General features: G+C 46.0%; 1 protein-coding gene across 1 annotated transcript in view; it reads right to left on the bottom strand.

Annotated features, from left to right (window-relative positions):
• Positions 1 to 27,754, bottom strand: part of LOC126273337 (uncharacterized) — a 443,662-nt gene that overhangs the window by 25,269 nt on the left and 390,639 nt on the right. Inside the window, exon 6 of the mRNA XM_049976884.1 lies at positions 4,521 to 4,718. Within this exon, the coding sequence (XP_049832841.1) occupies positions 4,521 to 4,718 (198 nt within the window). The remainder of the gene's footprint in view (positions 1 to 4,520; positions 4,719 to 27,754) is intronic.

The raw sequence follows: 27,754 nt of genomic DNA, 5'->3' as shown, positions 1-27,754 counted from the left end.
GAGGATGTGCTGCCCAGAGCAGCAGTCGAACATTTTCTGTATCCAGAAAGGACCTTAGAGGACCCGCAACATGCGGCCGTGCATTATCCTGCTGAAATGTAGGGTTTCGCAGGGATCGAATAAAGGGTAGAGCAACGGGTCGTAATTCATCTGAAATGTAACGTCCACTGTTCAAAGTGCCGTCAATGCGGACAAGATGTGACCGAGACGTGTAACCAATGGCACCCCATACCATCACGCCAGTATGGCGATGACGAATACACGGTTCCAATGTGCGTTCACCGCCACGTCGCCAAACACGGATGCGACCATCCTGATGCTGTAAACAGAACCTGGATTCATCAGAAAAAACGACGTTTTGACATTCGTGCACCCAGGTTCGTCGTTGAGACTCCAGCGCAGGCGCTCCTGTCTGTGATGCAGCGTCAAGAGTAACCGCAGCCATGGTGTCCGAGCTGATAGTCCTTGCTCCTGCAAACGTCGTCGAACTGTTCGTACAGTTGGTTGTTGTCTTGCAAACGTCCCCATCTGTTAACTCAGGGATAGAGACGTGGCTGCACGGTCCGTTACAGGCATGCGGATAAGATGCCTGTCATGTTGACTGCTGGTGATATGAGGCTGTTGGGATCCAGCACGGAGTTCCGTATTACCCTCCTGAGACCCACCAACTCCATTTTCAGCTAACAGTCATTGGATCTCGACCAACGCGAGCAGCAATGTCGCGATACGATAAACCGCAATCGCGATAGGCTACAATCCGACCTTTATCCTAGTTGGAAACGTAATGGTACGCATTTCTCCTCCTTACACGAGGCATCACAACAACGTTTCACCAGGCAACGCCGGTCAACTGCTGTTTGTGTATAAGAAATCGGTTGGAAACTTTCCTCATGTCAGCACGTCGTAGGTGTCGCTACCGTCGCCAACCTTGTGTGAATGCTCTGAAAAGCTAGTCATTTGCATACCACAGCATCATCTTCCTGTCGGTTAAATTTCGTGTCTGTAGCACATCATCTTTGTGGTGTAGCAATTTTAATGGCCAGTAGTGTATAAATGACGCACAAACCTGTCAGATCTCCCGCGTGCCGACACACCGTACACAACTGTGAATTCTACAATGTTGGAACGTGGGACACTCTCATGGATGGTGACCAGCGAATCACTATGAAAGGCTTCGAGCACAACTGAACTTCTCTGTTGGTAGTACTGACACACTCGTCTACCAGTTGAGATACTGAAAGATGTGGACCGACTGGATTTTTCGCCACCTAACAGACGACCATAAGGAACAACGAAGGACCATCTGTGCGGAATTTCTTGCACGATGCGAGGCTGGTTGTGAAAATTTTTTGCCGAATACCGTCACAGACGATGAAAAATGGTTTAATCACTTCGGACTGGAAACAGAACGGCAATGCATCGAGTGACGTCACACCGCCTCGTCCGAAGAAAAAGTTCAAAGCCGCAAACTCAGCTGGTAAAGTCATGCCGACGATGCTGAAGCTGTTATTCTGTTTAATGTCCTTCCTCATGGTTCGAAGATCAATTCGGAAGTGTATAGTGATATCCTCAGGAGGCTGAAGGAACGACTTCAGCTCGTTCGTTGCAAAAGAAATGCAAACCAACTTCTCCTTGTCCGTGACAACGGAATGCCTCGGGTAAGTCTGTACTCCCGAGAGGAGCTCACAAAACTTCATTGGATTGTTCTTCCTCATCCGTCCTAAAACACCGATCTCACACTTTCCTATTGCAGTCTGTTTCGCCCAATGAAGGAAGCGCTCCGCAGGAAGCAATAAGTGGATGACGGGGAGGTTGTTGATGCAGCAAGACGTTACTTCCGACGTCTGCCAGTAGAGTGACATCATACGGGCACACAGGTCGTCCCAGTGAGTTGGCGTAAGGCCTTCGCACGAAAAATAGGGTTTTATAAGCAAAGTCGTGAGAAAAATATCGTTTATTGGAATTCCGAACAAAAGCAACCTGCTTTCAGAAAAAATACCCTTTTAAGAACCACCACTGAGCTATTTTACTGGGTGGTAGTAATTACTCTGACACAAATGAAGCACTGGCAGTCAGACTTTTATGGAGCGTTATAACACATTATAGACGATATGATAGCGACTAAGGATGCACGTGCAAAGTGGCAACATTTCTGGATGTCGTCTGTTATGCACACGATCGTGCCCAGGTTGAACTGGACCCGCTGTCAACCAACTCTGTTTGTGTAATAAGCATAACCTACACTCACAAGCAATGTCTTGAGCGACAGGCCAGCGAGTACTCCTCCCACTTCTTACCGTTTCTTCTGTACTTAATAGAGAGCTTTTCCATCTACACCTCTACATTTTACTTCTTTCAAATTATTATTACTCCTCCTACGTGCCATGCTGATATATTCATATCTTTCTAAATATCTGTACACTTTTCTCTAAACGATTCTGATTTATCCCGTTTTAACCTCCCGGTACTTTTATTCCTAACCGGCTTATACTGCTATTTTGATACTTAATTCGCAAGATTCTTGTATTTCCTTAAGTCAGTCACAAGCTTGAGTATTTCATGAATCATTCGTGGCTTCCTTGCCTACATTTTATACCTACTCTGTCCTACTTATTCTCTTCTTTGCTGTGTTCCACTCGTTTTGTACTGAACTACACTTTTACTTAAGACATTGGCTGCTGTCTCAGAGGATCTCCACTTCGCCGCTTTCTGTCTTAAATGTTTAGTATTCCGTCATATATTCATTTTTATGTATCTTCTTGAATCTGCCTGCTTTTGATCACTACAAAGTTACGGTCTTTCTCTACATCAGCACCTACGAATGCTTCGCAGTCTGGAATCTCATTAGTAGAAATTGTCTAACCATAATGTGGTTATGTATACGAGTATCTTACTATCTTATGATTTTGAATAGGGCATTCGCTACAACCACCGGGAACTCTCTCTTCTCTCCTCCAGTCAAATTCCCCAGTGACGCCAATTTCCATTCCCCTCCATTTTCACAGCCTTCCAGCTTCCTACGAGTACTAAATTTTCATCCCCTACACATAATTTATCAATGTAGTAAAATCCCTATATACCGCTGCCCGATACACGACGAATTTGGATACAATACTGCGTAAAAATCTTATTTGTTTACAAGTAGCGTTTCTTTAGCATCATTTACCCCAACAACCTTCAAGCTATCAAAACAGTAACCGATACAGATAAGAATAATAACACTCAACCTTGCTTTTGTCTTATTATCATTATATCAGTATGTCACCGGACAGAAACCTGAATACACGCCTCACGATTAGCGCTGTGACACAGGCAACATGTTGACTACGTAAAAACTCTTGCAAGTGCCACAAATGAGCACAGCTACAATGCGCATCAGGCAATATCCTTCATATTTATCTCTGTATTATACGTTGTCGCAGAAACGACAACAATTTTCTATGAGTAATAAACCGAAAATTATTGTCCATGTGAAGAATGGTGATACACATGCAAGTTCAGCCCGTGACTATAGTATACCTGAAGGAACAATCAGCGGGTGGGTGAAAGAAAAAGTTAAAAGTTTTATAAACACAGTTCAAAGTAACATGTTGTTTTGTAGGACGGGCAACCACAGCCAAACTTCGACATTTTTTCAAAGAAAATTCCGTACTGGCTGTATGAATAATTTTTATTAAATCTGCGACCGGCTACATGGCAATGTTCAACGTTACTATGTTATAAATAGCGTATATTGCCTGAGGATGCACCGATACGTGGTGCGAAACCGGTCGCAGATTTAATAAAAATCATTCATATTGCCAGTGCGGAATTTTCTTTGAAAAAACAGTTGGAAGTGATGAAGGAATTGACAGAAAGTGGACGATACTAGGAACAGACAGTGACAGTGACAAATGTTTTTATAGATGCTTTTTAATAAAGCGAAGTGAAAAGTGCCACTTCCCGCGTCAGTTACTGAAGTCCAAGCAGCCAAGTTTGATTTAAATGACAACGAATGATTTACAGGGAAGCAATTTTAATGGCCATTAATGTACGAAGATGGCAGACACCTCGCCCACCGACTCACCATGCTTTTGTTCACTTCCAGGTCTGCATAGACATTCTGCTATGAATTTTTGCAGTGCTCTGATTTTCCGCGAAAAGAAACGCAGTGAAAGCTCTCTGCCTGGAACGCACCTCCATTGCTGACGCCATTTTGAAGGCTACGTATAGCGCTGCAGCGTGTGGGAACTTCATGAAAGTATATGGGCTGAAGCGCGAATATTCGACAATGTCCCACAGCAAATTCCACATTTTTTCAACCGATACTGTCCGATAAAAAGGATTATGTTGCATTACTTATTGAGCACTCCTCGTAATAATGCATTTGCCTTCCAAGTGTAATAATTCCACCGCCACATAAAATTAGCTTCCCAGACAACAGCTGACTTTATAAATACTTTCCCAACTTGTAGCAAGTAACAAGACAAAACAACATAAAAGTGTCAGTTTTCTGATTCGAGTGTGGCTCGGTGTCTCACCGGCATAGTACATGAGGACGCCCCTGCGGACGAAGAGCGTCTTGGAGGTGGTGAGGACGGAGACGGCCAGCTCGCTGCCCGCGGAGCTGAGCCTGACGAGGTGCGGCAGCTCGCCGCACTCCTCGAACAGCGGCCGCTCGCCCTCTCCCTCGGTCACCCGCAGCACGTCCCGGCACTCGGAGTCACTCTTCGATCGGTCTGCGGACACACAAATCGAAAAGATTAACATGAACCAGCTGTAAGGTTCGCACACAAGACAGCCGTACAAGGTGTCAGTCCGGGGGGTGCTGGGAATAATTTAGTAGCAACTGGCTGCAATCGGCCACGTTTCGGTGTGGCTCAGTCAGCTTAAATGCAAAAGAAAGAAAAGAGAAAGCAGACGTTTCTAATATATACACTCCTGGAAATTGAAATAAGAACACCGTGAATTCATTGTCCCAGGAAGGGGACTTCATTGACACATTCCTGGGGTCAGATACATCACATGATCACACTGACAGAACCACAGGCACATAGACACAGGCAACAGAGCATTCACAATGTCGGCACTAGTACAGTGTATATCCACCTTTCGCAGCAATGCAGGCTGCTATTCTCCCATGGAGACGATCGTAGAGATGCTGGATGTAGTCCTGTGGAACGGCTTGCCATGCCATTTCCACCTGGCGCCTCAGTTAGACCAGCGTTCGTGCTGGACGTGCAGACCGCGTGAGACGACGCTTCATCCAGTCCCAAACATGCTCAATGGGGGATAGATCCGGAGATCTTGCTGACCAGGGTAGTTGACTTACACCTTCTAGAGCACGTTGGGTGGCACGGGATACATGCGGACGTGCATTGTCCTGTTGGAACAGCAAGTTCCCTTGCCGGTCTAGGAATGGTAGAACGATGGGTTCGATGACGGTTTGGATGTACCGTGCACTATTCAGTGTCCCCTCGACGATCACCAGAGGTGTACGGCCAGTGTAGGAGATCGCTCCCCACACCATGATGCCGGGTGTTGGCCCTGTGTGCCTCGGTCGTATGCAGTCCTGGTTGTGGCGCTCACTTGCACGGCGCCAAACACGCATACAACCATCATTGGCACCAAGGCAGAAGCGACTCTCATCGCTGAAGACGACAAGTCTCCATTCGTCCCTCCATTCACGCCTGTCGCGACACCACTGGAGGCGGGCTGCACGATGTTGGGGCGTGAGCGGAAGACGGCCTAACGGTGTGCGGGACCGTAGCCCAGCTTCATGGAGACGGTTGCGAATGGTCCTCGCGGATACCCCAGGAGCAACAGTGTCCCTAATTTGCTGGGAAGAGGCGGTGCGGTCCCCTACGGCACTGCGTAGGATCCTACGGTCTTGGCGTGCATCCGTGCGTCACTGCGGTCCGGTCCCAGGTCGACGGGCACGTGCACCTTCCGCCGACCACTGGCGACAGCATCGATGTACTGTGGAGACCTCACGCCCCACGTGTTGAGCAATTCGACGGTACGTCCACCCGGCCTCCCGCATGCCCACTATACCCCCTCGCTCAAAGTCCGTCAACTGCACATACGGTTCACGTCCACGCTGTCGCGGCATGCTACCAGTGTTAAAGACTGCGATGGAGCTCCGTATGCCACGGCAAACTGGCTGACACTGACGGCGGCGGTGCACAAATGCTGCGCAGCTAGCGTCATTCGACGGCCAACACCGCGGTTGCTGGTGTGTCCGCTGTGCCGTGCGTGTGATCATTGCTTGTACAGCCCTCTCGCAGTGTCCGGAGCAAGTATGGTGGGTCTGACACACCGGTGTCAATGTGTTCTTTTTTCCATTTCCAGGAGTGTATATTTAAATTGGATATACGCCCTGATCTCCCTCTCTCCTCTGTCCTTGTCCATCTCCCCCTCCACCTTTCTTTGTCCATCCACTCCTCTTTCCCCATCTCTCTTTCCATCCTCCCTCCCTTTCTCTTTACTCCTCCTACCCCATCTTTCCACCTCCTCCTGATCCCCACTACCTCTCCATCTCGTCCTTCTCGTTTTCTGTGTCTATTTCCTCCCACCCTTCTGTGCACCTCATCTTTCCCACTCTCTCTGACGTTGACTGTTATTCCAAATTCAGATTCTGTAGTAGGATTTTAATCGCGAACCAGTGTACAACTTTCCTGCTTGCTAGCAGCATATATATATATATATATATATATATATATATATATATATATATATATATATACGTTTATTACACGGTAAGGTTTACAGATATGAAGTAAATTGGAAAGGTACATTTTGAAATATTTGGTAAACTAAAAACGCTCATTGTAAAATTCAAAGTTTTGTCAAAATTTGGAAGGAATCGGACAAGAACTTACAGAGATTAACGATTTTGAACAAACCATCATTTATATTTTTATAACGTTTCCCCTCATATTACATGTACATTACATACAGACAAGATGGAACTCCAGTAGGTATCTAAAACGCTTGGGTATTCGAATGCAATGTTGCGTCAAAATTTCAAAGCAATCCTTGAAGAACTTTCGGAGATTTGACATTTTGAAGAAATGAACGTCTACGTTTGTACTTACACAGAAACTGTAAATGTTCTTAATAGTAAATCTCCGGAAGTTTTTGACCGAATTCTTTGAAGTTTTGACACAACGTTACATTGGAATACCTGTCTGTTTAATATACCTATTTTTAATACGTGTAGTGTATAATTTTTATAGAGTTAATAATAGGGACACGTTAAACACAGAGACACAGACACACACAAAACACACACACACACACACACACACACACACACACACACACACACACACACACATATCAATTTCTTTCCTGCACGGCATCTGTAGCAGCCAATAGGGACGAAAGGGTGATGAGGACAACACAACATCCAGTACCCGAGCGGAGAAAATCTCCAACCCGGCCGGGAATCGAACCCGGGCGCGCTTGCATGGGAGGCGAGCACGTTACCACCCAGCTAAGCAGGCGAACGTACATATCTAATAAAATACGTTTAATATAAAAAATTGTTTAAAGACTGGATCTCCCATATAAAACAGCTTCAAACGCCTGAGTACTTTTGATATGAGTTAATGTGTTAAATATTTTTATGTTAAGCGTGTAAATCCTTTATGGTAAAAGACATAAAACCCAAATTATGATGCCATTATTAATTTCAAAAGTCGAAACCAAAACTGGATGCCTATTGTCAGAGTAATCTGTGCACCGTTTTATGGAAACTAGTTTTCTTTATGCCTCTCAATGTTAATGATATCATATCTCCTGAACTGTGTCTCATACAACGACAGAATTATGCACTTACATTCAGTGGTATATAAGCATACTGTCTGAGAGACATGTTGCGAATAGACTTACATGGGAATGCAATCCGACTTGTGGGAAATTTTTGTTACAGGAACAATACACCGGAAGAAAGGCCCTGTGAAAATTTAAGCCACTAAGACGCACTGCAAGTATTTAAAAAATTGTTGAAAAGTGCCAGACTGGTAGCCTGTCAGGCGGCTGGAGAAATGTACATCCTCATCGGAAGTGTAGCGGAGCGAGGATCCGCAACACGGCAGGCGCATATCCTTGGTTGACGGCACATCGCTAAACAGGTAACACAGTAAGGCGCGATAGTAGTTTGTTAAGCGAACTTCAGTTTTCGTTGATAGTTTCTGTGAAACAGTTGTTCGCAGTTACTGTCCACTCAGGCCTGCAGCTAATTTAAGATTCAAAATAATTACGGCATGCTTTTTCCATCGCATAAATGTTAGCAATGGAGATAAAACTAAATCAATATTGATAATTAACTTAGAGAGATCGGCTTCAGTTGTACTAATATTTATTGCAAACCACGACCGCTTTCGAGATTTTAAAACTCCATCTTCAGGTGTATGAAAGTATAGTATTTGGTAATACATGACATGCGGTCGGGCCAGCCAGTGCAAGAGTTCCAATCATTGTGTGTTGGCGGTAATTGTCCGCCGCCGGGCAGCCGCGACAGCAGGAACGTCAAATACTACGCCTGAAGATGGGATTTTGAAATATCGAAACCCGTCGTGGTTGCAACAAATATCAGTACCACTGAAGCCGATCTCTCTAAATTAATTATCGAATTATCGTGCCTCTCAGTTGCGGATGTCCCCCGTACCAAACCTTGTGAATCAATATTCATTATATTTAACATTTATTGTTATGCATTGTGTAAATTTGCTGTTGCTTCCTAAAATATGACCATGAACTACATAAATGGAAGAACGACTTACACGAACTAAGAAATACTTGCCGATATGAAACTCGCAAAATTGTGAAAGAAAAACTATACGGGTTAGCCACAAAGTAGTCCCCCCCCCCCCCCCCCCCCATTTAATAATCAACATGAACACCTAAAATGAAGTAAATAACACGAACAACAGTTGTTTAGAGGAGTTTAGATATGAACCATGTAGAGCTGCTCATATTAGGCAATACGCCATTACAACTGAAGATGTATGAGACAAGGCCCTCCGAATCACATCTGAGATGACCTTCGCTGATTTCAAGTCTTCTTCGACCTGTTTGAACAGATTCAAAAAATCAAACAGTATAAACAGTATAGAAAGTCGCAAAACAACGAAGTTACCGGAAGTAAAGGTGTAGAGGAGATGCCATTAATTCGTAGCTGACGTGAAAACAAAGCATCCTGTTATCCCTACATTTTCTGTGTCTAACACCGATCAGTCAGGTTTCGTGAAAGAACTGCGAACAAACAACGCTTTATAATTTCGAATCGAAAAAAGACAGAGTACGTTGTGCAATCGATTGATGCTATCACTCATTCATATACAACAGTGACACTGATAAGTATGAGCAGATTACTGCTTCCGCACCTTTGCATCTGTCTTCCTGGACCTCAAGGCATGTTAGGACCAAAAACAAAAGAATGACTGTTTAGTGACAAAAATCTTACACTCGACCAAACAAAATCTGTAAAAATAGGAAATAATTGTTTTAAACATTTCATTGGAAACGGTTTCTAGCCAACAAGAGGATTTAATTCATTACTTTTGTTCTACTCTTGGCCTGGATATAACGACACCTCTGTGTTTCAGAAGGACGACAAAAAGACTGTTGATATATACAGATTCCTCTGAGAACACTTAATGTGACTGTCGGTAAAGAATTTTTTCGACTATGGAAAACGTTTTTAAGGAAATTTACGGAAAATATAGCTGCTTTTTCGAGGTTTGTCAGGAGAACAGTATTCTTGATCTGCAGTCATTTGTGCATTATCAGTTTGCATCGGTACATTATACAAATTGCTTTATGTATGCCCGGTGCACAGCACAGTAAGCGGAGCAACGGTCAGGACCATTTCTTACTCTACCCTAATTCTGTCTAATTAAAACAAGTAATTACTGTGACGTGCCTGAAAGCATATTTTTTCTCTTGTTGGATGTGTCTGTTGTAAGGAAAATGTTTGCGTCATTCAAATGACACTGCCTTTACTTCTAAGTCAAGTAGGTTATCAATTACAAGGGTTGAGTGCACTCCGCTTGCCATAGACGCTCGGTAGACCCTATATCCATCCATCCAAATGCTATCCAATCCCGACAGCACTTAACTCCGGTGATCTGATAGGAACCTGTTGGCGTTATTAAAACGTATCTTATTCATAAGTAATCACAAGAACTGTGCTGAGGGAATTGTTGTAATATGATATGTGTTTAAGAACTATTTCATTTCAATACATTAAAGTCACGATTGATTGAAGTTGTCAGTAATGTGATATCAATCATTGCCTTGATTTATTTTCCTCTTCTAGTCACCTTTGTAAGACCTAAATATACAAATGTTTAGCAGTCGATATGATCTGTCTCTTATTCAAAACATTAATAATACGTGGCACTTTTCGTATGGTTTAGGTGTTTCAAATTAGCGACTGTCACTCCAGATATTTGCTCTAAACAGCGCTACGGTCTCTTGTCACGGCCTTCCGCGAGCTAGGCGGGGCAAACCGCCGTCATAAGCGGTTCTTCGTGCGACAAAACGATTAACTTCTACAATTAAAAAAAAATACTTGCAGTGCATCTTAGCATCTAAAATTTTAGCAGTGCGTATTTTCCATTGTATTCTTCCTGAAAATAAAATCTCCGGGTGGGCTTGGAACATTCCCTTGAAGTAGTAAAAAAGCAATAAATTTATACCTCATGCTTGATGCTGAACTTATACTGCATGAACAGAGACAATGTAGTAAGTGACAAATATTCCCGTACATTACATTTTCAGTGGTGTCAGAGAGGTGAAGTATCGAAATTGATTGTAATTATGTGTGAAATTTGCTAGAAGTTACTAAGTGCTTTCATTCTCAAAGCGTAGATGAATATAATCGGAGTGATTTACGCCCTGTGAGTTATGCAACCTCATAGTTTTACTTGACATAATGTGTTAAACATTTAAAATAAGATTACGTCTCTTAATGAGTGGATTATGACAGAACTGTAATTTTTAAATTCGGTACGTAATTACAGTACGTGAAATCAAATTTGTGTTGTTCCTGGAAGGGATTGTATAGGCAACTTGAACCGCGTGGCTGTTTACGTCGTTCAATTTTGTTACATTCATTTCTCATTTTTATGCTGCGTGCACCCGATCAACATATAACCGATTGTTTCAGATCGAAATGGAAATGAAGTACCATGCATCTTGACAGGGCTTAGGGGAACGATGTAGGAGAGCCGCACCGCCGCACTAGGCAAGGTCCTAATGGCGATGGTTTGCCATTGCCTTCTTCCGACCGTAATGGGGATGAATGGTGATGATGAAGACGACACAGCAACACCCACTCATCTCGGGGCAACTGAAAATCCCTGAGGTGGCCGGGAATCGAACCCGAGACTTCATGCTCGGGAAGAGAGGATACCTTCTTCCGACCGTAATGGGGATGAATGGTGATGATGAAGACGACACAGCAACACCCACTCATCTCGGGGCAACTGAAAATCCCTGAGGTGGCCGGGAATCGAACCCGAGACTTCATGCTCGGGAAGAGAGGATGCTATATCGAGACCACGAGCTGCGGATTGTTTCAGGTGATGAAGTGGTAATCTTGTTAGGTGTCCCACTGTTTGAGTATGGGGAAGGAGGGTCCATTGTGTGCCTTGTTCGCGGTGGAAATTCAATTTCGTCCTGAGTGTTGATCGGCAAAGGTCATTGAATCTGTCAATACTTGGAAGGGGATTCCAGTTTGGTTACTTAGGAAGCTGAAGTGATGAACGGGGGCCGCAACACATAATAAAAGAGGTTAAAATTTAAATGTTCATATATTGAAACGGGATTTTACACATAAGTAGTTCTAAGTTCTAGGGGACTGATGACCCTAGTGCTCAGCGCCATTTGAACCATTTTTTGATACCAGAGCTTTATTTAGGATCTGTAGACCCCCACACTCTATCTCTAGTGCATATCCTACTAGAGCAAAAATTGTTATAACTAATAGCCAATATAGCACTTTAGAGCAAATGTAAAATCTGTAAAGAAGAATTTAAAATGTATTGTTTAATTCTGTAAAATTTTTCTATACAATTTATGATTTAACGAATCGATGCTATTAAAAAAGTGAAATTTGTGTTCATTAAGGTATGAAACAAGAATTATTAAACTTCCTGGCAGATTAAAACAGTGTACCTGACCGAGAATAGAACCTTGGACCTTTGCCTTTCCCGAACAAGGCCCCTATCGAGTGAGGTATCCAAACATGACTCACTCACTCCGCCCCCCCCTCCTCCTTCCCGCATAGCTTTACTTCCGTCAGTAGATTTCCCACCATCCAAACTTCGGCGCAGGCACACATTCCACTCCAAAGTGAAAATTAATTCTAGAAACAATTCCCCGGGCTTTGGCTCAGCCACGCCTCTGCAGTATGACTTCCTCCAGGAGTGTGTGCCGTGTTCGGCACTACGACCTAGATTGACAAAAACCGAATTGGTTATTCTAGGCTGGCAGCAATCCCTCCCGACGACGCCGTAACCGCTCTGACAGGGAAAAGGATTTATCTGCGCGAGTGCAACGCGGAAAGGCTCGTGGCAGAAATGGCGAATTGGGATCAAGCAAACAGGAAGTTGTCGCTGACAGTAAAGGAGTGCCCGACACGGAGAGACTATGTGTTTACTTGTTTTTGCCTAAGCGGAAGGGACCTTGGTCTGTTGCGCGGAGGACTGCCAAGTATATTTGGTGTGAACGCACTGTGCACTAATCGAATGTGAAGAAGACGGACCCACATAAATTGTGTGCCGTCACTGTGCCAAACATTCAGTTCCTTCAAGTACTGCGTACTTATGACCGTGTCGCTATTTAATGATTTTTCCATGCTTATGGTGCACTATTGTTTGCTCACTAAACTGTTCGTGTATCTTTCATGTGCAACTTGAGATATAGAGATTGAGCACTTTAGTGTACACACTTTATTACAGAGGCATTTGCCTGATTTAAACTGTTTAATAGTATCCGTCTTCTGTGTGTGGTAGATACAAATGGTTCAAATGGCTCTGAGCACTATGGAACCTAACATCTGAGGTCATCAGTCCCGTAGAACTTAGGACTACTTTAACCTAAATAGACTAAGGACATCACACACATCCAGGCCCCAGGCAGGATTCGAACCTGCGACCATAGAGGTCGCGTGGTTCGAGACTGAAGCGCCTAGAACCGCTCGACCACACCGGCCGGCTGTGGTACACAGATATTTCGTTAAAACGTGTACATTGTATGCTTGTTTGTTGCTTAGTTCATACTCATTTTACTATGGTTTGAAGCTATTCTTTTCGTTCTTCCCTGTTTGCGATTTAAAAACTGGGTGGTTTTGAAAATCAGCCTTATGAAAATACAATTTTTTTAATATTTCCCCAGACTTGTTTCGACACCTATGTGACCGGCCGCTGTGGCCGAGCGGTTCTAGGCACTTCAGTCTCGAACCGCGTGACCGCTACGGTCGCAGGTTCGAATCCTGCCTCGGGCATGGATGTGTGTGATGTCCTTAGGTTAGTTAGGTTTAAGTAGTTCTAAGTTCTAGGGGCTGATGACCTCAGAATTCAAGTCCCATAGTGCTCAGAGCAATTTGAACCATTTTGAACACCTATGTGTCACATTTAGAAAAAGCAACAGTCTCAATCACAAGCTCACAACACAGAAGAACTATCACATACAAAAGCAAAAATACAGGGAAATAAAGTCATGAATGAAAATACAACACTGTGCTACAAAACACGGTTTGGAACACTCAATGAACTACACAAAGGTGACGCCCTACAAAAAAAAAAACATAACAGGAAAAAAAAACCTTCTCTCCCCACCCCCCTTTTCCATCCTCCCCCCCCCTCCTCCCCCCTCTCTCTTTCACACACACACAGACACACACAAAAATTCAAAATCAGCGCCATAACACAAGACCAAAGATGGACAAGTGAGCAATGACAATTACATGACACGTCTCACTGAGTGTATTGTCAGAAGTGGCTGCTCAGATCACATTTCGCCACCTTTTGTGTAAGTACATGTGAAGTGAAGTAGTGAGCGGAAATTTGTGAACAATTGAGTGAAAGCAATGCACTAAATAGTAGCTGATTGAGACACCAACCAGGGACACGAAACAGGACCGAAAATGTAAGTACAGAAACGTACATAAGCTCTAACCTCGAAACAGCTCTCCACAAATACGCAGTAATTTTCTTCGTGGTTAGTTTGCAGATGACATGCTGTCAAAAAACGACGAAAAGGAGCACTAAAGTCGATGTATAATAATACACTTCAATTAGCGATGTAATTTTAGGGTGAGTGTCCAAAGAAGCAAATTGAATATTGTATTTCTTAGGCCTACAGCCCGCATCTCGTGGTCGTGAGGTAGCGTTCTCGCTTTCCGCGCCCGGGTTCCCGGATTCGATTCTCGGCGGGGTCGGGGATTTTCTCTGCCTCGTGATGGCTGGGTGTTGTGTGTTGTCCTTAGGTTTGTTAGGTTTAAGTAGTGCTAAGTTCTAGGGGACTGATGACCATAGATGTTAAGTCCCATAGTGCTGAGAGCCATTTGAACCATTTTTTTAGGCCTACAGTGGTTAAATTATTACAAATGTGGTATTGTACTTTACGGAAAATAAACATTTAACAGACAGAAGATGACACATTGGTGTCGAAATTTGTCTTGGGAAATATAAAAATAAACGAATTGTGTTTGCATAAGGCTGATTTACAAAACCACACAGTTTGCTTGTGCAGGGCGGATGCATCAGCGAAACTTTGTAGCGATTGTTTCTAACACTGGCTTGTTTCAGGTACATTATGAGATATGTATTCTATTTGTCATTTGAAGGAGCTCTAAAGTTGATGACAAAAATACTGCATGTAACTGCGCAGCGACTCGAACCTAAGAAAGCTACTCAGAAAGGGAAGGAACAGTTCCAAATATTACTTTTATTCTATGTTTACTAGTGCTATACTAAGCCATTTCGAAAGTTTTTCTGAGTTCAGTGCAGTCTGAAGAGTTCTTTACAATTTGCTGTTATCTTTATAACGTTTCAGCTTAGCGTTGCGTCCTGCTGAATTTTCTGGAATATGTATGTGAGTTTGTAGTATTAAATATTTCTTTCTTTAATTTCTACGTTTTCGACTTTCAGTAAGGTTACTGATTTGCACATAGTAAGCGGAAACCCAGGTAAATAACTCGTATGTACATTACAGTAATTTAAGGAAATTTTAATTTCTGTAGATCTGTTAGCTTCTAGATTAAGTAATTGTCAGGTTTGGTTATTTGAGCAATATTGAATGTTTTCTTACTTCTGGTTTCCTGTACTGAATATTTATTATGATTCAGTTTTTTTAATTTGCTAATCGTTTGGTTTGAGTGTGAATATTAGGAGAGGTACTTGTACAGAGCACAGGTTGTAAACTTGTTAACACTATGAGAATATTAACATATGTGCGATCTGCTAATGTAAATGTTATTCAGTAATTCTTTTCCATCTTTTCTTGTTCTATAGCCCTAGCCAATGTTACACAAACTAGTCCTGCACGTTAGGCAGAAGAACTTCTGTAACGTTTGGAAGGTGGGGGATGAGGTACTGGTGGAAGTAAAGCTGTGAATATGGTTCATGAGACGTGTTTGGATAATTCAATCGGTAAAGCATTTGGCCGAGAAAGGCGAGGGTCCCAGGTTGGAGCCCTGCTGCGCCACAAGGGAAGTAACATATCACCACACACTCTGTTGCAGAGGATTTTGTAAGATTTATGAACATCAGTATGAATAACATCGAAGTTTTTCGTAGCTGCTTCCTTGTATAAAATCTTCTAGGTGTTCCAGACCACGTCAAATCGGAACTAAAACTCAAGCTTTCGAAAATTCGCACCATCTACTTTCCCAGGAGATGAGTTTCTTTCAGGAGCCAAGATTGTTTCCTTCAGGGCGGCGTTCTTACGTATCACTGGTTGGACTACGTCGCTTGGAATTCTATCTTCTGTTCGCTCGCTCGCTGTAAAACGCTGGATACATATGGCAGGTGTAGGGGCAGGTTAAGCAGCGGGGCTGCTGTTCCTGCAGTAACATCTTCGGGGGTGCGATGTGTCCTAAAGGAGTGAGCTGTCCTCACTAGGCGTCAGTTATGGCGACGCCATATTGTTTTTCCGACACCGGGCTGCGAGAGAAATTACTCTCGCAGTAGGTCTGGCCAGCGAGTCGTTGGCCTGTGGTGGACCTGGCGGCCCAGACCACGAATCAGGCGACTGGCAGAGTGTTCTGCATTGCTGTAGAACACTCTTGCGATTTGCCGGAAGCGATCCCGTAGGAAAGGGATGCCCGCTTCCTCGTGGAGCAGCCTTGCCGGGTAGCGAGGCGGCTTGTGGAGCGCAAGTCGCAGCGCCCTATTTTGCACGCGTTGGAGCGTCGCAGTGTGCGTCGCTGCCGCGTTACCCCACACCACGGCCGCATATTCCAGTACCGGTCGGACGAGGGACAGATACATGGTGAGGCCGTGGCGTGGATGAAGCGTCGATGAAGGATTGAGCAGTGGGTAAAGCGCACGAAGGCGCCCCACTGCCCGCCCTCTGACGTCGCGGACGTGTGGCAGCCACGTCAGGTGTCTGTCCAACGTTACCCCGAGATATTTGCCGGTCCGCAACCATGGGATGGGGCCCCCCATGATCGTGACCGGCGGTAGGTCCGGTGGCAGCCTCCTTCTGCTAAAGATCACAGCCTGGCTCTTCGCAGCATTGAACTTTAGGCGCCATTTCGTGGACCAGGCACCCAGGACGTCACATCCGAGCTGGTGGCGGCGGCGCATCTCGGCAGCGTTCATGCTGCGGGTGAACAACGCCGTGTCGTCAGCATAGAGTGCCAACTCCACGCGTGCCACCCGCGGGGCGTTGGCGTACAGCAGGGGATCGAGGACCGACCCCTGCGGCACTCCAGCCCGAATCTGCCGGTCGGTTGAAGTGCCCCCATCAGCTCGGACGTGGAACGTGCGCCCCGAGAGATACGAGCGCAGCAGGACCACGTGCGACGTCGGTAGCCCGTGCACAAAAAGTTTGTACACGAGGCCGTCGTGCCACACGCAGTCGAAGGCTTTGGAGACGTCGAGAAGCACCGCCCCTAGGTACTCCCGCGTCTCCAGCGGTCGCATCGCCTGCTCCACGAGGCGCAACAGCTCCTGCGTGGTAGAGTGGCCCCGCCGGAAACCAAACTGCTCCTCGGGAAGGAGTTGCTGCTCTGTCACGATGCGCAGCAGCCGCTCCACGTACAACCTCTCAAACACTTTTGAGAGCGACGGGAGCAGACTGATCGGCCGATAGTGCGCTGCCTGACGCGGATCCTTGCCGCTCTTGGGGATGGCAACCACTTCCGCATGTCTCCATGCGGAAGGGAAGGTCCCAGTGCGGAGGATGCTGTTAAAGATGTCCGACAGAGATTGGTGTACCTCCGGCGGTATCATCCTCAACAGGTGGTTGGTGACACCATCCGTGCCACCCGCCTTCCTCGGGTTGAGGCGACGGAGCTGCAGTTCCACTTCCACAGGTGTGATCTCCTCGATCGAATCGTCTTCCTCCCTTGCAGCGAGAAAGACCGGCAGGCGGTCCTCCACCAGACGAACATGATCGGGATCGATCACACCATCAACGGGACGAAAATTTTCTGCGAACGTGTCCGCGAGGATGCTGGCTTTAGCATCTGGCTCGCAGACAACGTCCGCGCCCGCATGGAGAGGCGGGACTCGCTGGCGACGACACTACCATCCGTCGTAGTTAGGGTGGCCACCAAGCCCGCCCAGTCCCGATTCCGATGTTCATCGATGGCGGCCCGAATCTCCCGTCGCGCCCTGTTGAGGCGGCGCTTCGTTTCTGGCTGCCGTGTGAGCTGCCACTCCCGGAAGAGGCGATTCTTGTTTGTTATCGCCTCCAGGATATGCGGCGGGAGTTGGCGCGACATCTCTCGCGGCCGCCCCGACCGCCTGGGGGTGGCCGCCTCCGCCGCAGCTAGTGTGTGCCGCGTGAAGAAGGCTAACGCCTCTTCAGCCTCATGCACAGCGGGATCTGGCGCGCCCTCGAGGCGGTCAAGGACCTCGTCACGAAAGCGCGCCGCGTCGATGCCACGGAAGTTACGGCGGTCGGACGGCAGAGATGCACCGATGACGTCCATGTCGAAGACCACCGGGAGGTGATCGGACGACATGGCACATCTAACGGTGGCTGAGGTGAAGTGCCCAACACCTTTGAGAACGGCGATGTCGAGCACATCTGACCGGCCGCAATGGGGGAAGACGGTGTGATCATAAGGGCCCAGTACTATCGCGCCATGCCGCTGTGTGGCACGAAGGAGGCGGCGGCCGCTGGCATTGGTAATGCGGGAGTTCCACTGCGTGTGCTTGGCATTCAAGTGACCCGCAATGAAGACTTTCCCGCGCAGGGCGTCGACGTCAGCCTCCTGAAGCAGTCCCCTCGGCGCCCTGTAGGCCGCAACGAAGGTGACGACACCCGCCGTCGTGGTGACAGCCACCCCAGTGGCCTCCACTGCAGTGAGGGGCGGAAGCTGAATTTCATGCTGTTTGAGGGACGCCTTGATATAAATAGCCGTCCCCCTGCCGTGGGTCAACCTGTCGGTGCGGTAGCACCGATAGTTGGCCACCTTGACATGAGTTCCCGGCTTCAGGAAGGTCTCGCACACGAGGCAGATGTCAATTGCCTCGTCGCGCAAGAACTCCCTGTATTCCCCTTGCTGGGGGACCAGACTGTTTGCGTTTAAGGTGCAAACGGAGAGGCCACGGATGTGGCGATTATCCATGACGCGGCGGAGTTGCAACGCCGGCCTGAAGGGCCGACGTGACCGCGGTGACGAGCACCGGAAGCTGCTCGAGCAGCTGGCTCAACGACCGCAAGAGCGAACGGAGCTCGGCTGCGTCGGTGGCCGAGGGGGCGGTGTTGGCCGCTGGGGCGGCCTCCGCCACTGGGGTGGCCGGTTGCGGCCACTCCGTAGTAGACGACTGCCGCGGAGCGTCGGCAGCCGGTTGCGGTTGCGGCGCAGCACGAGGTGCCGGCCTCTGCTGCGACAGTGTGTCATCGGCAGTCCGATGTGCAGCGGCACGGGTGGCCCGGCCCGCGCGCAACCCGCGCGCTCTGCGTGGACGCGGGGGTGGCCTCCCCCCCCCCCCCCCCCCGGGCGAAGGCGGGGACGGCGCTACCGGTTGCTTCGTCTCGCCCGCCACCAGTTCCGAACGTCGGGCGGTGGCGGCTGATGGTCCGCCCTTGGTGGCGGCAGCAAAGCTGGTGGACGGGTGCACCTTACGAGAAGGAGCAGCCCCTCCGCTCCGTTGGTATCGGCCCCTTTTAAAGGCCGAACAGTCTCTGTAGCTGGCAACGCGCGCGCCGCGGCAGTTGCAGCACGTCGGCTTTTCTTCCTTGGCAAGCCCGCAAGATTTGCTCTCGTGCTGTCCCGCGCACTTGACGCAGCGGGGCAACATAGAGCAGTAGAGGGAGACGTGGTCGAGCCTCTGGTAGGAAAAGCACTTGGCCCTCTTGCCTCTGGCTCGGAGAGGTTCCACCGCGACCCTGACCCGGCCGACCCGCTGCACCTGGAAAATCTTCCGATTTTCCAGGTTGTCGACGAGGACAACCTGGTACAGCGCCATGTCGCGGTGCGTGCGCTGGGACTTCATCAGTCCGTTGGACCGGACGCCGAAGCCCATGTCCTCGAGTTCTTCTCGAAGACCGAGCGAGGTGGCGCAGTGGTTAGACACTGGACTCGCATTCGGGAGGACGACGGTTCAATCCCGCGTCCGGCCATCCTGATTTAGGTTTTCCGTGATTTCCCTAAATCACTCCAGGCAAATGCCGGGATGGTTCCTCTGAAAGGGCACGCTGTCTGGTCTCCTTCCCCAAACAACCAACCAACCAACCATCTTCTCGAAGATATTCCGCACCAAACTTGAGGGTAAGGTGGCGAAATACCACCTTCAGAAGTTTGAGCGCCTCAGAGGGGTGCGTGTAGCACGGGAGGCCCTCTTTGGAGATGGTGTCCATCACCGCGCGGTACTCCTCGTTGGAGGACACCGTGACCTTGTAGAGGTCACGGCCAGCGTTCTTGACAGTGGCGGACGTGGCCACCCTGTCTAGTTTTTGCTGGAACTCCTTGTACCCGCCCGCCCATTGGATGACGATGGGTGGCGGCTTCTTTTGGGCCGACACAGGAGGCGCGGCGCCATCTTCCATCGCGTCCACGCTGGCGCTCGCGAACGCGTTGGCGGTCGGCAGCGGCGTCGGTTGCTGCAGTGCAGCAGCCCTGGCAGTGTGCCTCCTGGGAGGGGCGACAAAACCATCCTAGTGCGGCTGCCGGGAGGTGGCAGGTGGACGAGTGGGCCGCCGCGTCTTCGTCGGTCTCGGCGAGACGGCGCTCGTGGAGGAGCCCTCGACGGTCGTCCCAGACTCCGCGGTGGAGGGGCGGGAAGCCCTGGAGGCCTTCTTCCGCGGCCTTCTATCTCCTGTGGCCAATGGCGTCACCTTGAGGTCAATATTCGATTGCGCAGATGCAGGAAACACGAAATGTGGCAGAATGCGCCCATTTACATAAAAATTTGCCTGAGTCGGCTTTTTGTTGAAAGCACTTGGTCTCGAAGTTACTGTGGACTTATACCAGCCCAAAACCAATTTATACTTCTAGGAGAAGTGGACTCAGTTCTCCCCAGTTAATAAAACCAAATCTTAGTAATTCATGAGGAACGGGTGTAGTTCTTATTGCTCTCACAAAATAATAAGTAACTTATATTCGGCCAAAAACAAAGTGCACAAGGACAACGACGACACAGTGGAATTAACCAATTGCATATAGAATAGCTTATATTCATTTTTAATGGGGCATCTAAGTTGTAGAACAAGTTAAAGGATCCTGAAATTTAAGTCACTTCTGCAAATAAAGGGGTTTATTTGCTCCGATTTCCTCATGAAATTAACAACAAACTGACTGAGTAATGTTATCTGCCCATTCAACTAAACTGACTAAGAATGACGCTAACACAGAGGTAGCAAAATTTACCTGGAAGGTTGCTTCGGGAATAAAGCACCAAGAAACGTACCTGTGCAGCTCGTGAATTCAAAATTAACGAATCCAAAATTATAGTTTACAACAAATCAAATCGCCAACACAAGTTGTTTACTAGGAGCACACAACAGCAGCAAAGTGTGCCGAACGGCACCAGAGGGCCTCTAGGTCGCTACCTCTCCAGACCGTAGCCGCTCGTCGGTTCATTCCAGCTTTTGTGCTCCTTGCATCTTCTCACTTCAAACAACTCTACATGGACGTTGTTACCAATATGACAGGGGAGAATTGTTGCTGAACTCGTGAAAATGCTGGGGAAAGCTCACGTAACTTCCCTCCCTTTGCGGTCAAGACGCACATTTTTAAACACGGAGTTGGTACTGGACAGAAGCATTGCCTTCACGAATGGTCAGCCTTATGCGCGAAGAGCACTATCTAGAGCCAAGAAATTCTATTGGCAGAACCAAATTTTTAAAGAGACTGCATAGGTCGGATGGTGCTTCACGGTCTTGGTCTTCGATGTTCATTCAGAAAGGAAAAAAACGTTGCGCTCAGTTATTCTTTGGGGACTGTGGGATGACTGTGGCGTATATTGACCACAGGCGAAGGGCGCCAGCCCGGGTTCCAAGAGCTGCATAGCGAGCCTTTACCCGTCTTCTATGAATACTGCCTGTATCCCCAAAGGCGGCACTCTTCCACATTGAGATTCACAGACTGCCTTCCACAAACAAAAGGGGCCATACAGGCGTTTCCGATAACACACACCTCATCCAACCTCATCGTGGAGGATGCAAGGCTATTTATCCAAGTACAGTGTTCTCACCAAAACAATCACGAACTAGTGGCATAAGATGAATTAAAATCGCATAGTGCGCATAGTAACGTCTGACAGTAACGTCACACTGTACACTGAATTATTCAATCGCCCATCAAATCAATCTGATAAGGAAAGTTTCTCCATAATTTTGCTGAAAACGGATAATACTGATAGAAGTTATAATTAGAAATTTCATTTTTGACCCCCTTCTTGTGAAGTGGGGGTTTCCTTCGCAGTTTTCAAAACATTTTGAAACACATTTTTCTCAAATGATGAATTTACGACGTCTACTAGTTGTTCAATTATAAATGTTGCACTTGACTTGATACATCTTGTAGTTTAATACCCGCTGAATACTTATTTGGTAAAACCTTTATAATATTAAATACTTCAGGTATCGCTGAATGCATAAAGAACGCCTTTACATCAAAGAGTAACTGGAAAGTCTGCAAATATTTTTTATAGGTGGTACCTTAATATCTACACACATCAGTGTGTTTGCTGTTTCTTCTCTGCGTCTAACACTTTTTTCACAAACAATTCACATAATTTATTACCTGATGTTTGCTGCACGGTCGAAATTCCACTATTAAGTGGACCACACCTGTCAGTATAGGCTCAGTGTTTCGCTTATACAAGTCCACACATCAATATGTAACCTGCTACCCTGGGGGAAAATAAGCATGCTCTTGCCATATGTACTTGGAAATATAACCAACCTAAAAACATACTACTCTGCGAATGAGGTAAATACTGATGTAATGTTGTTCAGTACACTGTTCTCAATTATCAATACAAATACCCACTTATACCAATTACGCCCTGTACATTGGAGTCAGTGAAATGAAATGGAAGGAAGATTAAGATTTCTGGTCGAATATAGGGTAATATCAACAGCAGAAGAAAAGGGTGTAACGGGAGTACGATTCGGTATGAACAGCAAGGTAGGGCAGGGAGTGTGTTACTGTAAACAGTATGGTATCAGATTCGACAAAAACCAACGCCGACAACGATGGTACAGGAATACATGCTAACGTCTCTAGTAGAAGATGATAAGATAGAATAAGTACATAAGGATAACAAATGAGAAAATTCATTAGTAAAGAATGAAAATCTAATACTCTTGGGGAACTGGAATGTGGCTCTAGGAGAAGGAGTATAAGAACGAATGACGGGAGGATATGGGTTTGGTAGTAGTAATAAGAGAAGAGGAAGACTAACTGACTCCTGCAATAAAGTCCCGCTAGTATTGGCAAATACACTGTGAAAAAGTCACAAGAATTGGACATACAATTCGAAAAGGCTGGGAAGTACGAGAAGATTCTAGTCGGAAAACATTGTGGTAAGACAGGGATTCTGAAACCAGATTAAATTGCAAGGTGTACCCACGGGTAGATCGATATAATATAACAATTCAGTAATGATGAAGGCTAGATTGAAGCTTAAAAGAATCGTCTGGAAGTATCAGTTTGGAAGGAAGTGGGGCACTTACGTCCTAAGGAATGATGAGACCCGTTCCAAGTTCACTAAAGATGTGGATGCTGCGATACGGATTACTACAGTAAGCATTTCATATGAAGAGGAATGGACATCTGTAAAAAGAGCAATCATAGATGTTGGACAACAGATGTAGATAGAAGGAAGGTAGCAGCGAAGAAACCTTGGGGAGCAGATGAGATCGAGAGCTATCTCACCTTCAGCTGAATAGCATGCGCTTTCAAGCTGATGACAAGAATTATATACAGAAGAATAGAAAACTGAGGATCAGTTAGACGACAATCAGTTTGGCTTCAAGAAAGGTAAAGGCAACATAGAGGCAGTTCTGACGTTGCGCTTAATAAGGCCCATTACTGAAGAGAAACAGAAAAGTGCAATGGACATGTCGACCTAAAAAGGCGTTCGATAATGTAAAATGGTACAAGATGCTCGAAATTCCGAAGAAAATAGGTGTACACTAGAAAGAGACAAATAGTATGCAGTATATACAAGAACCAAGAGGGGACAGTAAGACTGAAAAAACAAGAACGAATTATTACGATTATAGAGGGAACAGAACAGGGATGCAGTCTCGCCTCCCTCCCTCCCCCCCCCCCCCCCCCCATTCCCCCTCCCCCAAGCAATGACGGAAAGGAAAGACTGGTTCGAGAGTGGTATTAAAGTTCATAGTGAAACGCTATCAATGACAAGATTCACCGATGATTTTGCTATCCTCAGTGAAGGCGAAGAAGAATTACAGGACCTGCTGAACGGAATGAACAGTGTAATGAGTACATACCATAGACTGAGAGTACACTGAAGAAAGACGACAGAAATGATAAATGAGAAGAGTGAAAGACTTAACAATCAGAACTGGAGATCAAGAAGTAGATGAAGTTAGGAATTCTGCTACCTTGGAAGCAAAATAACTGACTGACACAGCAAAGAGGACACAAAAAGTAGACTAGCACCGCCAAAGACGGCATGCCTGGCCAAGAGAAGTCTGCTAGGGTCGAACATTGGCCATAATCTGAGGAAGAAATTTTTAAGAATGTGCGTTTGGAGCACTGCATTTTGCGCTAGAGAAGCATGGACTATAGAAAACCAAGAATAGACGAAGACCGAAGCTTGTCAGATGTGGTGTTATGGAAGAATTTCGAAACTTAGGTGGACTTGTAAAGTAAGGAATGTGTAGGTTCTCCACACAATCGGCGGAGAAAGGAACATACGGAAGACACAAGATGAATTGACATGACTATAGGATATGTGTTAGGACATAAGGGAATGATGTCCTTGGTATTAGAGAGAACCGTAGAGGGTAGAAACTGTACGGGAAGACAGAGATTGGAATATGTCAAACAAATAATTGAGGACTTAGGATCGAAGTGCTACCCAGAGATGAAGAGGTTGGCATAGGAGAGGAATCCCTGGCAAGCCGCATCAAAAACTGAACAACAAAATCAAGAAACAGAAAAGAACAAACACCCAACTGCCACCAACACAAGGACAAAATCAGACACAAAGAAATACACAAAATACAAGAATAGCAACAGCACAAAGTGTGAAAGAAACAGAAAGTAAAAGATGGTACACAGTGACATACAACCACAAATACACACACAGAATATCCATTTTTTTAAAGTATAGGACAAATTATTCAACATTTGCAGAACACTTACACCAAAATAAAATTACAACCAGAGACACAGACATGGAAATCATAAGGATAAACAACAACAAAAAACACTTCCTCACCTTACAAGAAATCTATCACATCCAAAAAAACCAAAACAGAAAAGAAACAACTCAAAAATGACCACACACTATTTAAACTGATTGACCACTTAATATAACATTAAAAATATAAGTATAACCCCAGGCTCCATTTACCACTACCATTTTCTCCCAGATCTTTCCCATAATCACTGTCCGGGCCATCTCTGTGCGAAAAAACACCACCCCTCTCACGTCTCTATCTACATACAAGACAATTTCACTAATTCTCTCTCTCTCTGTGTCTCTCTCTCTCTCTCTCTCTCTCTCTCTCTCTCACACACACACACACACACACACACACACACACAAAATATCGTTTCATAGGTTGGCAACACTTACAAAGTGAACGAAATCAAAAGAACAGGCATAAATACTGTAGCAGTGATGAATAAAAAACAGTTAAGAAAGTCAATTATAAATAATGCAGCGCAGGAAAAAACCCCTGTCGACAACAACCACTGCTAGCAAGAGGGGTACGTGCAGACTATGTAAAGAAACACCTAAGTAGCTTACAGGCTAACTTCATAAAGCAAACGCTGTTTTTAACCTAAAAGAATCAAAAAATAAATGAACAAACGTATGTATCCAATTTACAGAATGTCACAGAAGATGTTTTATAAACAAAAGCGAAACACGTCTAGATGGTGTAATTCTTTCTAATTACATTGCAATCAAATAGTTCAAATGGCTCTGAGCACTATGGGACTTAACAGCTGAGGTCATCAGTCCCCTAGAACTTAGAACTACTTAAACCTAACTAACCTAAGGACATCACACACATCCATTCCCGAATCAGGATTCGAACCTGCGACCGTAGCGGTCGTGCGGTTCCAGACTGAAGCGCGTAGAACCGCTCGGGCACCACGGCCGGCCCATTGCAATCAGCTCAAAACAGATAACCTATAATAACCGATGTTGACAGCTACTGCGGAAGATGGCCACACAAACAAACCTATTATGAAATAATTTGATTTTTAATAAGTTTATTCAGTTAGCGTTTAATCCCGCATAGTACCGTATCCGCTCTAGTCAAGGATTGAAAACGTATTTTAATTTAACTTTGTGGCCGGATGGCCCTCCTGTTCTGGGAGTCGTCACCCACCTAAGTGAGGGAAGGTGTGCGCGCCACCTGTCTTTAGTTTGGGTGGCCTTTGTTCTGTGTATGATCCTGTTTTGACTGTATATCCTGTTTTCTGAGGCGAAAATTTGTACCAGCCCAGCATTTGCCTAAACAAGAGTGGGAAACCGGCTATAAACCACACGCAGTCTGACTGGTGCACCACCCGGGTTCGTTAATCCGCAACACGGGTTCGATTCGAGTGTAGCTCACCTTGTAAGATATTCATGTTTTCTGCCGTGTAAATACTTCTCTTTCACTGAACTGGGACAAAGATGCATGAGCGCGTTGCACGAGAAGTGGATAAGAGCCTTGACCATGTTTCATAACCTTTTATGCGCTTGATCTCTAGTCAGTCGTGCAGCGCTAGGGCGTTCTTATTAGAGGCAGTTCAGTTTCAGATATGTTTGTGAATTTGGGAGAAATTGTCTGGAATACAAATACTTTATTATGGAAAAAAAACTTGTTTGTTAAATCATTTTCTTGACTTTATGTGTGGAGAAGTTTTTGGAGGAATATTTAAGCGTAAACAATACACGAGCAAGAATGGAATGTTTGTTTGTCAGAACTATTAATTGAAAGGAATCTTTGTCCCTCAGTCAACTAACAATATTCGTGACTACTGCTAATGCAGTCTCTTTGTTTACATCATGTCACAATTAACGCAGGTGGTTTAAATGTCTGTAATTTTTGAATTGAAAGAATTTCGTGATTGTTGGAGTCATCTTAGGTTCTGCAGTCTTTTACGATCAGAGTTTAATTATTCAAGAACTCTTTTCTTTAAAGTAAAACCCGCCTCCGCCATTCTTAGTAAAGTTTTGTAGTGTGTGCATTGCACCTTACGCCACACGCAGCCACAGATTGTTTCACCCAAGCAAAGGAAAATTTAGTAGCGAGTAAATAATTTTCTTTATCTGTCTCATTTGCTATTTCAGTTTGCTTTGAGAACGTCAATATACCAGACACAAAACAGCATGCCGAGCAAGAGGTAAGTTGTACGTCTGTATGTATGTATGTATTGTATTGTACTGGGGACCTAAAAACGACGGAGAGGCTTCGTCTCCGCCGTAGCCCGCAGTGGTACACAACAGGGTACGGCAGTCCACTCACCCCACTGTGGTTATTGTGCGATTCGGCCCCCAGTGGAACCCCCCCCCCCCTTCCCGTCTCACATCAGACGAGCGTAACCCCAAATGTTTGCGTGGTAGAGTAATTATAGTGTACACGTACATGGAGACAGTGTCTGCGCAGCAATCGCCGACGTAGTATAACTGCGGCAGAATAAGAGGAACCAGCCTGCACTCACCGAGGCAGATGGAAAACTGCCTTAAAAACCACCCACAGGCTGGCCGGCACACCGGACCTCGACACTAATCCGCCGGACGGATTCCCTCTCGGGAAGCAGTGCGTTAGACCGCGCGGCTAGCCGGGCGGGCTAAGAGGAAAGTTACTTTTCTTTCATGGTAGATCTCACTCTCCAATCTTGTGAGGAAACAGCGTACAGTCGGAATTTTGAGGTGTT

Source organism: Schistocerca gregaria, chromosome 5, assembly GCF_023897955.1.
Source record: "Schistocerca gregaria isolate iqSchGreg1 chromosome 5, iqSchGreg1.2, whole genome shotgun sequence".
In the NCBI taxonomy this organism is placed as follows: Eukaryota; Metazoa; Arthropoda; class Insecta; order Orthoptera; family Acrididae; genus Schistocerca; species Schistocerca gregaria.
The sequence above is the reverse complement of the archived record's forward strand: the minus strand, read 5'-3'. Positions and strand labels throughout refer to the sequence as shown.